The sequence below is a fragment of the Bos javanicus genome, chromosome 21 (assembly GCF_032452875.1).
Source record: "Bos javanicus breed banteng chromosome 21, ARS-OSU_banteng_1.0, whole genome shotgun sequence".
In the NCBI taxonomy this organism is placed as follows: Eukaryota; Metazoa; Chordata; class Mammalia; order Artiodactyla; family Bovidae; genus Bos; species Bos javanicus.
The window spans coordinates 30439763-30453890 of record NC_083888.1 but is presented as its reverse complement, the minus strand read 5'-3'; the positions used below and the strand labels follow the sequence as shown (position 1 = coordinate 30453890).

General features: G+C 35.7%; 1 protein-coding gene across 1 annotated transcript in view; it reads right to left on the bottom strand.

Annotated features, from left to right (window-relative positions):
• The window catches only part of IREB2 (iron responsive element binding protein 2), a 52777-nt gene that overhangs the window by 5490 nt on the left and 33159 nt on the right, over positions 1-14128 (bottom strand). The window contains exons 11-20 of the mRNA XM_061394695.1: positions 12913-13029; positions 11677-11836; positions 10323-10458; positions 7592-7676; positions 7089-7245; positions 6654-6778; positions 4603-4707; positions 4362-4504; positions 1818-1965; positions 1611-1733 (exon numbers count right to left, since the gene is read on the bottom strand). Of these exons, the coding sequence (XP_061250679.1) occupies positions 1611-1733; positions 1818-1965; positions 4362-4504; positions 4603-4707; positions 6654-6778; positions 7089-7245; positions 7592-7676; positions 10323-10458; positions 11677-11836; positions 12913-13029 (1299 nt within the window). The remainder of the gene's footprint in view (positions 1-1610; positions 1734-1817; positions 1966-4361; positions 4505-4602; positions 4708-6653; positions 6779-7088; positions 7246-7591; positions 7677-10322; positions 10459-11676; positions 11837-12912; positions 13030-14128) is intronic.

The following is a 14128-nucleotide window of genomic DNA, read 5'->3' as shown; positions in this document are numbered from 1 at the left end:
TTCATTATTATTTTATTTGTTGTAGTGATCTGTGATAACTGATCTTTGATGTTACCAAACGACGCTCAAATGATGGTCAGCGTTATCATTATTTTTTAATTAAATGTACAGTTTTTTTGATTCAATGCTGTTATACACTTAGTAGACCACAGTATAGTGTAAACAATTTTTATATGCACTGGGAAACAGAAAAACTTGTGCAACTTGCTTTATTGTGATAACTGCTTTACTGCAATGGTTAAGAACCAAAACTGGACTATTTCTGAATTATGTTGGTACTTAAAATTATTATTTTACAAAGATGAAAGAATTAGGCTTATTCCTGCAACTCCTTAAGAGTATCCACATTTTAAGGAGGGAGAGGTTAAAGATTAAAACCAAATGACATTTGTACGATTATGAGAGCTAAGAAGGCTATATCTTGACCAGCCTTTTTCACAAATACAACTGTAAAGAGAAACACAGATAAGGAATGGCAGAAAGCACGTATCACACGACCATTCTCCCCAGCAGATCCCCTATTTGCCCAACAAAGAAATGGTCTCAAGAGAGAGGTCTTTTAGCTGATAGCCAGGGACCATCATCTTCTATTTGAAAACAAAACTAAATTTTGGCTCACTATCTCTAAGTCTGTTAACCCTTCATGGAGCAAATCAGAGAAAATTAAATGAAAAAGGGGCAAGTAAAACTACCAATAGGTATAATTATTATTATAAAGCAGTAAGCTGAGACAGAATCTCCTTTCCCTCTATTATATTTATTTTCACAAATAAGACTGATGTAGGTTTAATCAAATTCAGAGTACTAAGATGCAATTAGGGACTTCCCTGATGGTTCAATGGTTAAGAATCCACCTGCTAATGCAGGGGACACAGATTCAATCCTTGGTCTGGGAAGATTCCACATGCCAGGGGGCAACAAAGCCTGTGCACCACCAGTGCTGAGCCTACGCTCTCGAGTCCTCATGCTGCAACTACATAATCCCTGCTGCTGCTGCTGAGTCGCTTCAGTCGTGTCCAACTCTGTGCGACCCCATAGACGGCAGCCCACCAGGCTCCCCCGTCCCTGGGATTCTCCAGGCAAGAACACTGGAGTGGGTTGTCATTTCCTTCTCCAATGCATGAAAGTGAAAAGTGAAAGTGAAGTCGCTCAGTCGTGTCCGACTCCTAGCAATCCCATGGACTGCAGCCTACAAGGCTCCTCCGTCCATGGGATTTTCCAGGCAAGAGTACTGGAGTGGGGTGCCATTGCCTTCTCTGACATAAGCCCTAGAGTCCTGCAAAAAGAAAAGCCACGGCAATGAGAAGCCCACACACAGCAACTAGAGTGCCCCCCATTTGCCACAACTAGCGAAAAGCATGCACAACAACCAAGATCCAGTGCAGCTAAAAAGAAAATAATAAAATACATGAATAAAATCTAAAAATTTTTAAAGCACTAGTACAATGCATATAAGATCACCTAAAAAAAAAAAAAACCTATAAATGAGATCCAAGTAGACATAAAAATAAAAAGTCTAAATAAGCAAAATAAACTTTGATAGAATGTTACTGACAAAAAGGAATATTTAAAACTCTTTGAACTTTAAGATAAAATTTAAGAAGCAATACCAGCAGGTATGGTCCTTTGGCAGCCCAATCTCTTGAATTTCCTGAACCATATTTCTTCCCTGCTAAAATAATCAGTGGGATACCTTCCTTCTGGTACAGCTCTGCAGCCTCAAATACATCCAGCTGTAGATTAAAACAAACATAAAAATTTTAATACAAATTTTAATCTAGTTAGCAACTGCTTAAACACTCTGTATGTATCCTTACCGTCTGTCCTGATGGAAAATGAATTGTTTTGGGAGCTGGTTTTCCAATAAACTTATTAAAAAGCTTGATATTTGCAAAAGTGCCTCTTGTCATTACAGCATCGTTACCTCTTCGGGCTCCGTAAGAGTTGAATTCACGAGGGGTAAGGCTGCAAGAGTGTTAGTTTTTATTTCAGATGGAAAATAATCACATTATTTAACTGTAAAACATTTAAAAAAACCACTTTTTTATCAAGATATCACATTTTAACTGGAAATGTTTCAGTTTGTTTCTCTAAAAGATATGGACTTAAAAATACTACCTTGATACAAATAAACAAAACCTCTAAACTTCTTAGTATCAGCTAGCCAGTAAATACTCAAATCTCCCTGGTTTTCCTTTTTAGCTGTTGGTTTGCTCAAATCAGATCCAGGTATGTTTTATAAATTCCTTCAGTTTTCTCAAGACTTTTTTATAATCTGTATGTTCCTTTTCCCTCTTTGTCCCCTTATATACTTTATGTAAAGACATAAGGTCATTTGTAGTACAGTTCCTATATCTAGACTGCACTGACTACATCGCCACACTATCATTTCATATGTTGTTTTCCCTCCTGTATTTCTTGTTAACCAGATGTCAAATCTAGTGACCTGCTAAGAGTCAGGGTTTATATTTTTGCAATGATGCTTTATAGATCTTACTTCCATTGCTTCCATGATACCCACTTTTCTTTCTGAAATGCTACCAGTGACTGATCATCATCATCTAGACTGCATTAGGGACTGCAAAATGATGATGTTGTATTTCCATTATTCCTTCATTTTTCAAGCTGGAAAACCTCTATAAAGACAAACTTTCCTTCATCAATGATTTGGTTATATTGAAATACATTCCATACACAAAAGCCTTTATTGTTAAATAATGAGATGGTTCCTCATCATCTTCCAAAGGTAACTTGGTGTTTTTAATTTTTTTTCTTCTAGTATCATTATGAACTCATGGATTTAAACATATTCATTATGTTTCAATCCACTCCAGTTATTCTTTATTGATGCTCAATATATCCCATCTTTGAGCAGTGACAGATTTCAAGTTGGGTCCTGAGACCTTTTGACAGAAAGCCTGGTAGTTTTTCATAGCTCTTGCTCTTTCTTGGTTTAAGACATAGAATCAGCTTGTACATTTTCCAGTGCCAAATCTGGAATCAACCATTTCTACACGAAGAACTGGTTGCCTGTACTAAGAATTGGTATTTAGACAGCATAATCTGTGTGCTGTGGGTGTTTTTTTGCTACTGGATTGGTCACTGTATAAATGAACTTTTAAGGACAAGAGAAAACTAGGCACAAGCATCTCAGCAACCAACAAGCAACTTCCATCTATCTTTAATTTCCTCTTTTATGTTAAGACAACAACTGTTCTTCTAATTTAAATATCTTACCTCAGGATGTGCATTTAAACATTGGTGGTGGGGGGTTTGAGTGTCTTTTAAAAATAAAAATTCAAACTGACGACTACTGTATTAACTATGCTAAGAAATCCATACCAGAAATTACAAAAAATATAAAAATTGTGTATTTGAGAGACTTTTTTTGGGGGGTGGGGGGAGATGGAATCTATATCACAATTATGACCAAGATGGAAATTACAACCTATTAAACAATATTTGGGAGAAAGAAAATTTTTATTTCTCACCATATAAAAAGCCGTATGTAAAACAATCTGATTTGTTTTCACTAAATCACACCAAACAGAGTTGCTATTAGCGATTTCTACCAAAGTGCTTTAATTTACACCAAACTACAATTAACTAGAAATTCAAACACAGATTTCACAATAGGACTAATGAGATTATAATAAGAGCTATGCAGTATTACATGTCAAATCAAGCTGTCAAATGTAGCACTGATTTTTATTAAGATATTTTCAATGAAAATGTCGTTTGCATAGCTCAGGCATCAAAAAGCTGATCAGGCAGTGGTACCACAAGTTCTACCTTTACCAAAACTTTATCTCTGGTGTCAAAATAATTCTTTGAAGAGGGAGCAACTCTTACGTTATTAACCATGTAGAAATGAAACAAAACGTTTCTAGTTTTGGGTTTATATATCCTATGTAAACGATTTTTACATTCACATTTATTATTCTTGTGAAATTTTTCAGCTCAAGAAGATCAAGCCTAGCCTATGCATGTATATTTTTATAGCCCCCAATACACATTTAAACTGTGCAGTCCAACAATGGAAGATGGTTAGCACCATCAGGCTTTATTTGGTAGGTGAAACCAATTCGACTTTTCAACAAAGTAGCACTGAAAAAGAAAAATCTTGTTTCCAATCATTTGTTTACTTGAGGACAAGGGCTCAATTTAAGATCGGAACTTCAATTTCTAAAGTTACAAGCAAAAGCAAATACAACAGGTATTCCAGTTATTGCTTAGGTCAAATACACTGACAATCAGACACCCATGATAGCATGTAATTTTCTGAATAAAGGAACATGACGCAGTAGAAGTCTCTTAATAAGGATGATAAAACAAAACAGTCTATAAGCATACACACATACCCTCTGTTTGTCAAATACTTAGCAGCAGCACTACTCCTAGCGATGCTTCCAGCAGGTGATATGTGATCTGTTGTGATAGAGTCTCCCAGGTATAATAAGACATGGGCATTTTCAATAGGCTGGAGTGCAACTGGCTCTTTGGTCTAAAAAGTAAAAAAATGTTGAAGGCGATTAACTCTTCATGAGGTTTTTTCAACTTCCTAACAATTTTTTAAAGATTAAATAGTAAAGCAGTACTTACAAGCTTATCAAAAAATGAAGGACATCTGATATAAGTAGATTTTAAATCCCATGGAAACAAAACTGAATCTGGTGCTTCTAAAGAATTCCACCGCTTATTTCCCATCTGTGAATATGGTTTTCATTGATAAACCAAAAGAAAGATAAAATGGAGTCAGAAAATGAGGGTTATGAAAACAATCAAGAAAATTAAAACAGTACTTAAGCTAGAACGAAAAAAAGAAAACAGGCCTCATCCATTTGCAAAGAAAGCCAAGATGGTGCATTCTATAGAATTATGACATCTTTGGACAGAATGGATAAAATCTGCTCATCAAATGCCAGCACATCAGATTTTCAGGAATACCCAAAGAAATAAATTTCAATACAAAGTGAATGTGAAAGGCTTCACAGAACTCCAGAAAATCCAAAGAATTTAGAAAGATCTAAACATGTTGCTAAAGAGATTAAGTGTGTTTTGAGGTATACTTTCAATCTTTAAGAATATTATCATGGAGAAGAACTTGTGTTTTTCAAAATATCTGTCCTATATCACTGCATTATTAGTCCTGCCTTCAAACTATATTCACAACTTCACCATTCACCACCTCCATTTGGTACCTAAAATGTTCCATCCTATTACCATTTTTTATTTTGGACTACTACATACAACAGGTTCTCCTGATTCTATCCTTCTCATCACCCAACCCTCCTGCCCCAAGATATTTTCAATTTCAAGACAGCAATCTTTTTTGATTATGACACACCTGTTCCACACTTTCCAATGACTACCCATCTCTCTTCAATCAGAGTAAAAGACTAAATTTTAATAATGGCCTGTAATTCCATATATAATCTGGACATCATTTCCTATCACCATCTTTCCTATTCCCTATGTTCTAGTCACACTGCCTTCACTACGGTTCCCTCCCTAAGGCCTTTTACACTGGTCCCTCTATCTGCTTAGTCCCATTCTTTGTTTAAATATATGACTAACTGTTTACCTCTTAAAAACTTTGCTCCAATACCATGTTTTCAACTATCCTATATATAAAACTGCAATCTACTTTCTGAATTTTACACAATTGGTTCTTTTTACCCTGCTCTTTAATTTTCTACAGCACTGATTACTTTCTAACATGCTGTATAATTTACCTAATTATTCTGTCTACAGTTTGCTACCTGCCTCTCCCCTTCAGAACTTTGTGTTTTCTTCACTGATACACTGCAAACAGCTAGAAGAGTGCCTGGCACATAGTAGGGGCTCAATAAGTATTTGTTAACTGACTAAATATCATTTTTGCTCTCATATTTATATTCTAAGTTCTTTTTAAAAAGTATGAACATACGTATTTGCTTGTAGATACACAAAACATCTCTGAAACAACGCTTAAGAAACTGACATAAACTTGTTGCCTTTGAGGAGGTAAACTAGATGGCTAAGGAATGGGTGGGAGAGAGACTTCACTGTCTGCTCGTATTTCTTTTGAACTTTGAATCATGTAAATGGGAACAATAAACAAGGGCAGTTTCTATGAAGTGTGTCCATGTTCAGGATGCCAAATATAAATGGTTGCTATACATTTCTAATAAGTAAATAAAATCAATTCTGATACTCTAAGTCTCTTAGATATTAGAGATTTCAGATACAAAATGACCATCATTCATCAAAAACTGTGTATTCAAAATAATATAATTTTAATTTTGATCCTATTCAGAAAGATGCATAAAATAAACACACACTGCCACTTCACTACGGAGAAGGCAATGGCAACCCACTCCAGTACTCTTGCCTAGAGAATCCCATGGATGGAGGAGCCTGGAAGACTATAGTCCATGGGGTCGCTAAGAGTCCGACACCACTGAGCGATTTTACTTTCATTTTTCACTTTCATGCCCTGGAGAAGGAAATAGCAACCCACTCCAGTATTCTTGCCTGGAGAACCCCAAGGACAGAGGAGCCTGTTGGGCTGCCATCTGTGGGGTCGCACAGAGTCAGACACGACTGATGTGACTTAGCAGCAGCAGCAGCAGCCACTTCACTAAACTATTTAAGAAACAAGTGAGTCTTACCTCTATCTTCTCTTTTAATGCTTTAAACATGGATAATACAACATGTTCTTCCTCTATCTGATGAACTTCTTCTCGACTAGGCCAAATATCATGCAGGTAAATGTTCTTGCCAGTAGGGTCAGTACCTGGTTAAAATTTTTTAGTATGAAATTCAGTATAAAAAGTAATTACATCAAAATGTTCACATCTTTTCAGACATATAGAAACCAAGTATATTATTCAACAGAGTGCTTCAGGCATACACAGCTAAAAAAACTGATTACTTGTACATTTTATATTCTTCATATGAATCAAAAATTAATAATGCATGCATTGTGATAAGATTTCTTGAAATAGTTCAAAGAATGAATGGTCTAGGAAACATTTCAAAAATATAACTTTTGGGGAAAAAAGTATGTGCAGGGTATATATGCATACATACAAAGGAAAACATACCTAAAGGCTCTGTCTGGAAATCTATATTCACTGTGCCTGCTATGGCATAAGCTACCACTAAGGGTGGAGAGGCAAGATAATTGGCACGAACACAATCACAAAGACGACCTTCAAAATTTTTATTTCCAGATAAAACCCCACAAGTAACCAAATCACCCTAAAAAAGAAAAACACACACACAAACAAATATATTCAAGAGATGGTACAAATGTGGATACACACATATAAGCAATCTCAAAATATTATATTTCTGAGGAAAAGATAACCAAAAGTCTATTTCTAATTATTAGGCACAGAACTATCAATTCTGTAAACCAGGAAGGAATTATTTCAAGGATCTAAAAATGATTTCAAAGAATCATTTTATGATTGATAAGTTACTTTTCTCAAGAGATGCAAAGACTACAGAAATATAAATACATCAATATGTATATGTGATAATTTAATAGTGAAATACAGTTAAGGAAAACCATTTGGATGTCCTAGTGATCCACATAGTTTACCTGTTTTACTGCATTTAAAACTGCTTCTGATAAGGGTGCTGTATTTCCCACACATGTTGAACATCCATAGCCAATGATTTCAAATCTGCATTTCAAAAAATACAATGTGATTGGATAGAAAAATCACAACATTTTCTGGTAAAGAAAGGACCAGTCTTATCTTTCATTTGCAGCACTATAATAAGATTGTTGAAGAGAATATTAACAACACATGAACCTTCATCAACATGTTCATTTCAGAGCTCCTGAATAATCCAATCAGACTCTCAGGCATGCTGTCTGTACTGAATGCAAACTTCTAAAGAGCTGATACTTAGGACTCGCCCTAGTTAGATTTGGTTAACTAAATCTGACACAGAAATTAGCACACTACACAAGAAAATTCCTCAAATATTACCTGCTAGGAATATAACGTGACCATTCAAAAAATGGATATTCTACTTCCCTACAAAGAGGTTTAACTGTCAAATATCAAGAGAACCTGTCTGCAAAAATTTGACCAAAGGACCCAAAGAGGCACTGTAATTGGGTACTCTGATAGGAGTAATTTTCTAATTCTCAACCAACTAAACTCAAAGTCCCTGACAAAAATTCCACGATGATACTAGGTTGGCACAAAAGTAACTGCAGTTTCAGACTGTGAATTTTAAATCATTACAACTAGGCTTAAACACATTTTTATTAAAATCAAAATAGGAACAATTATACCAACACATTTTTGCCTATGAGAAATAAGTTGGCTTATTCCTGCAGTGTAAAAATCCATGTTTCAGGATTTGACGAACTGGAAGCATTTTCCCTGTAAAAAGTTGTCAAGATGTTTGAAGAAGTGGCAGTCAGTTGGCAAGAGGTCAGGTGAATATGGCTGATGAGGCAAAACTTCATAACCCTATTGGCTCAACTTTTGAAGCACGTGGCAGGATGTTGTTGTGGAGAATTGGGCCTCTTCTGTTGACCAATGCCAGCTGCAGGCGTTGCAGTTTTCAGTACATCTTATTGATTTGCTGAGCATACTTCTCTGATGTAATGATTTCACCAAGATTCAGCAAGCTGTAGTGGATCTGATGGGCAGCAGACCACTAGTGACCATGATCTTTTTTTTCAGAAAAGTGCAAGTTTGGCTTTGGAAAGAGCTTTGGAGCTTCTTCTTGGTCCAACCACTGAGCTGGGCGTCACTGGCTATCGTATAAAATCTACTTTTCGTCACACGTCGTAATCCAATCGAGAAATGGTTCGCTGTTGTGTAGAATAAGAGAAGATGACCTTCAAAATGACAATATTTTTGATTTGCAGTCAGCTCATGAGGTACCCAGGAGAAGGTAATGACACCCCACTCCAGTACTCTTGCCTGGAAAATCCCATGGACGGAGGAGCCTGGTAGGCTGCAGTCCGTGGGGTCGCTAAGAGTTGGACATGACTCTGCAACTTCAGTTTCACTTTTCACTTTCATGCACTGGAGCAGGAAATGGCAACCCACTCCAGTGTTCTTGCCTGGAGAATCCCAGGGATGGCAGGGCCTGATGGGCTGTGTCTATGGGGTCGCACAGAGTCGGACACGACTGAAGCGACTTAGCAGCAGCAGCAGCATGAGGTACCAACTTAGCCTAGCTTTATCACCTTTCCAACTTGCTTAAAATGCTCAATGATTGTACAATGGTCGATGTTGATTTTTTTTGGCAACTTCTGGTGTAGTTGTAAGAGGATCAGCTCTGATGACTTGCACTCAGTTGGTCACTATCAACTTCTGTTCCTCATCTTCAAGGCTCTTGTCTCCTTTACAAAACTTCTTGAACCATCACTCCACTGTATGTTCATTAGCAGTTACTGGGCCAAATGCATTGTTGATATTGCGAGTTGTCTCCACTGCTCTATAATCCATTTTGAATTCGAATAAGAAAATCATTTGAATTTGCTTTTTGTCTAACATCATTTCCACAGTCCAAAATAAATATAAACAGCAAGTACAAGTCATTAGAAAAAAAATGAAGCAAGAAATGTGCATTAAATGATGTATAACATAACCATATTTATTTAAGAATGTATTCCAATATCGAATGGCAAATTTCAACAATGTAAAAACTGCAATTACATTTGCACCAATAACTGAAAAACTGTACATATAATCCTCAAAATTACTTCCAGCTACTCTTCTAAACAAAGAAAAAACCCTAAAACCCTATCAGTTTTGCTTTATGTAAGACCATATGTTTCTTGATACACAGTGAAAACATTGCTAGCATCAATTATTTTTTTGAAGTACTTAAGAAATATAAGAAAAGTTATTTTCTCCAATGTTCAGGGACAACTTAACCTATGCTTAATGGATCAAATAATCTCACAAAACCACAATTAAGACAATTTACTCATTAATAATGCAACCTATTAGATTTCACTCAGTTCTGAAAACTGATCTACATGACTCACAGAAATCATGCCATACTGTTACCATCCCTTATCCTGTCATTGTTACTTGGCTTTACTTGTCTGTCTTGTGTTTCTATCCTTAAACTAGAGATCACATCTACTTCTCTGTAGCCAACACACTGCCTTGTTGACTAAATACACCCAGTAAATGCTGCATGATACAGCCTCAAGGATTTTCAAGCAATGGCAAGGCAACAAGTAGAACCCTAAGTGTTTTTTCCAATCTTCTTTTTGCATAAAAAAGCCCTAACAAGTAGCTTCAATCACTGCTGAATACTAATATTAAAAAGTGGTAACCATCACTTACCCAAGCTTACTAAGATACGGTAATACTCCACTTGAACTGAGGTAATGTGTAACCATCCCACTGCCTGGAGATAAACTTGTTCTTATATAAGGTTTAACCTGTAGACCAGCTTCAACAGCTTTTTTAGCCAAAAGACCTGCAACAGTAAATAAACAATAATTTATTATGGCAAAGTTTCTCTCCCTCTTTCCCTCATATTAAAGTACAAAGTAAGAACGGGTTCATTCTACAGGTAACCTCCAATATAGGTTAGGGTGAAAGTCTGACATTCACAAAATTACTGTCATTATCCTGTCCATTTTATTCTACTGATTTATTTCATTTAAACAAAAGTTGTGGTAGATATACTAGTGCCTTTATGTTATACATTGTTAAGATATGGTTGGATATCAAGGCATCATGCACACAAATGGAAGAATATATAATAATATCATCCACACATGATATTAATGTGTATCATGATTTAATGGTTCCAATTTAATTGGATATCAAGGCATCATGCACACAAATGGAAGAATATATAATAATATCATGTACACATGATATTAATGTGTATCATGATTTAATGGTCCATTAAATGAACCATTTTAAATGCTATAATCATAATGCAGAAATGGCAATTTAACATTTATTATACTTGATTTTATAAAATTTGTGAACTGTTCTATGTATATAGTTGATTTCATGTATATTCCTTGACAATGATCTTTTAATTCCTTTATATCTCAGTGGAATCTAGCACACTGCTATGGTAAATGTCTAACAGATTATCAAGAGATTTACTAATTAAATACACTTCTAAACTGATAGAAAAAGTAGATATAACCTAAAACTCAGATACATAAGTTACAATTTTGAAAATTTACCTTCTTCGTAATAAAAATAAAATAACATAAATCAATCTTAGGCTCCTTTAGACCTAATTAAAACCTCAGAAAGGCTCTCAAAATCAAACATAGAGGACTTCCCTGGTGGTCCACTGGTTAAGAATCCAGCTGCCAATGGAGAAGACATGGGGTTGATCCCTGGTCCTGCAAGGTTCCACATGCTGCAGGGCGACTAAGCCTGTGCACCACAACTACTCAGCCTGTGCTCTAGAGAGCATGCTCCACAAGAGAAGCCACTGCAATGAGAAGCCTGAGCATTGCAACTAGAGTAGTCCCTGCTCACTGCAACTAGATAAGAGTCTACATGCAGCAATGAAGACCCAGCACAGCCAAAAGAGTAAATAAAAATTATAAAAAAAGAAAAGCATCTTCAAGAAAACAAAATCAAGACACCTATACTTATGCATAATCTAAGAAACAGAATATGAACATAACAGAACACTGTCTGGATATAAACCACAACCTACCTGCAGCAAGCATGACAGATGGATTGCAATTATTGGTACAACTGATGACGGCAGCAATGACCACAGATCCGTGAGCCAGCTTATAGTCACTTCCTTCATAATGAATAGAGACGATATCATTTTGCTTTTCAGCTGCAATTTGGAAGCCTTTAAATCCAACCTACACAAATTTGCACATAAATATATAAACTAAATATTCTTGATATGTATAGAAAAAAAAGATGGGTAGAAAATATAGCAGATCCTTGACATCTGATAAGTTCTGACTATTTGGGAGTGATGCTGAAGGCCATGACTTTCAGTAGTTATAATTCAGTTGAAGCATGAATTTGAATAATTGTGACAGGAGTCTGGTGGTACTCCTAAGCTTTTATCTACTGAGTGAGTCCAGCCAGCTACTCAGGACCCAGGTTCTACTTGGCTTTGCTGTTCTTTATTTATTCTAATTAACAGGAATTCTCAAAAAATGGTAAACATTTTTTCTTTGTTTGAAAATGGCCCTGAAGATTTGCTTCAAAAGATCCTTATGTCTACAGGTGTGTAGAACAGATGAGGTAAGATGGTAATTGTTTAAGGGAGGTACATGGGAATTCATTACACTATTTTATTCCTGTAAAGTTTTAACATTTTCCACCAAAAAAAAAAGGAAGAAAATAAAGAAATTACAAAAGGCTCTGAAAATAAAGCCAGCTATTAGTTCTCATAATAGAGAAAGTGACAAGATTAAAGCCATGATTCTTAAGACAGAAAGTACAAACCCCAAAAGTCAAAGAGGTCACCTGGTATCCAGTTACTTTACCAGATTTAAAGACAGTCATTGCAACAATATGGTAGTTTTTTCCTAGTCTGGGAAATCACAGAAAGTCTAGACCACTGCTGCCCAACAGAACTTTCTGTGATGATATAAATATTCAATTGTTATGCTGTCCAATACAAGAGCCATGGCTACATGAAGCTATTCAACTTAAAATGAAGCTATAGTGACTAAGAAACTCAGTTTTTAATTAACTGAAATTTTTATTTAAATATACCCAATCAACCTCTGGTCCTCACAGTGAATCTGGGAACAATCTCATGAGATGTCTGACTGACTTACATTTTGGACAGAGGAACAGTGAGCTGCTGGTGTGTGCCATAATATATAAAAATATAGCAGTAGATTGAGTTCATAGATCATCCTGCTAGTTCCTGGCTACTTACTTAGCACAAGGTGTACTGACAAATAAGGTAATCTACCTTTTCATTTAAGCAAGCTTGGAAATCACTTTTCATATCTGTCAAAGCAACTCTATCCTGAGGTCTTTTTGGACCACTGACAGATGGAACTATTGAATTCAGATTAATCTGGATCACCTAGAAAATGAGAGAGAGAGGGAGAAAAGGAATTAGAATTCATAAGTACAGATTCCAACTTGAGTGCTACTTTCTGATGCAGAATGAGTATATTCATACTCGTTTTAATATAATCTGTTTCAATGATGACATACACTCCCAAGAAATAAATACATTAAAACCTAATTTATGAAACGTATAAAAATTTGCTAAAAGACTAGACCAGTACACAAACTACCGCAACACCAACTGTATATAGTCTACATAAAATATTTTGTTTCTCAAATGTTTTTCCCCCGACAAAGGTAAGACTGTCTTCACAGATGCCTGGTGATAAAGTAGATGCTTGTGCCAGCTGTCACTTTATTGCTTCTGATGTCCAAATTCATCCTTTGCCTACTCTGTGATAACATGGGTAGCCTTGGTAAACATTTTTCTGTTCTCAGCTTGCATGATGTTAAGTCTGGTCTACAGAGGGTTCTGGGGGAACATAGCAGAAAAAGGGGTTTGCTAATCCTGGTTCTAATGCATCTAGCCAGCCAGGCCCCTGCAGACCATGCTTTTATTCCTTTTTTTTTTTTTAAGTCATATTTTATAAAAATCCCACCTCCCAGCTAGGTTTCTGTTTAATTTCTTCTGGTATTTCTACCATTTTCCAATATACATTTCATTTGGTATAATAAATTCAAATTAAATTTCTCTTCACTATGGCTTTCATCATTATTTAACAGCCCTGTTTATTCTGGTTTATCACAACTGAAACATCTGCTTTTTTTACACCTTTGTTTCACCAACCCAGGTGATCCTAGTCTGTGCCTTTAGTATGTGAATTTCTCTTGAAATGAACATTCTGATGAATTTTAATTCTATTTCTTATAATATGCTCAAGTTTTTTAATAGGCAAATTTATCCCATTTCACTATACCACCAAAATTTTTCCTTTAATTACGTCTCTAAAAAAAATGTGGACAAAGCACTAGATTCAATAAACAAAGCAGAAAGGGACCAGAAAATAATCAAAGAAGTTCAAAGATTTACCCAAATGTCCCACAAATTCAATTCCGATGGGTTCTATCCAGCATTCAATATACCTATATATATTCACTAATTCACCTGTTAC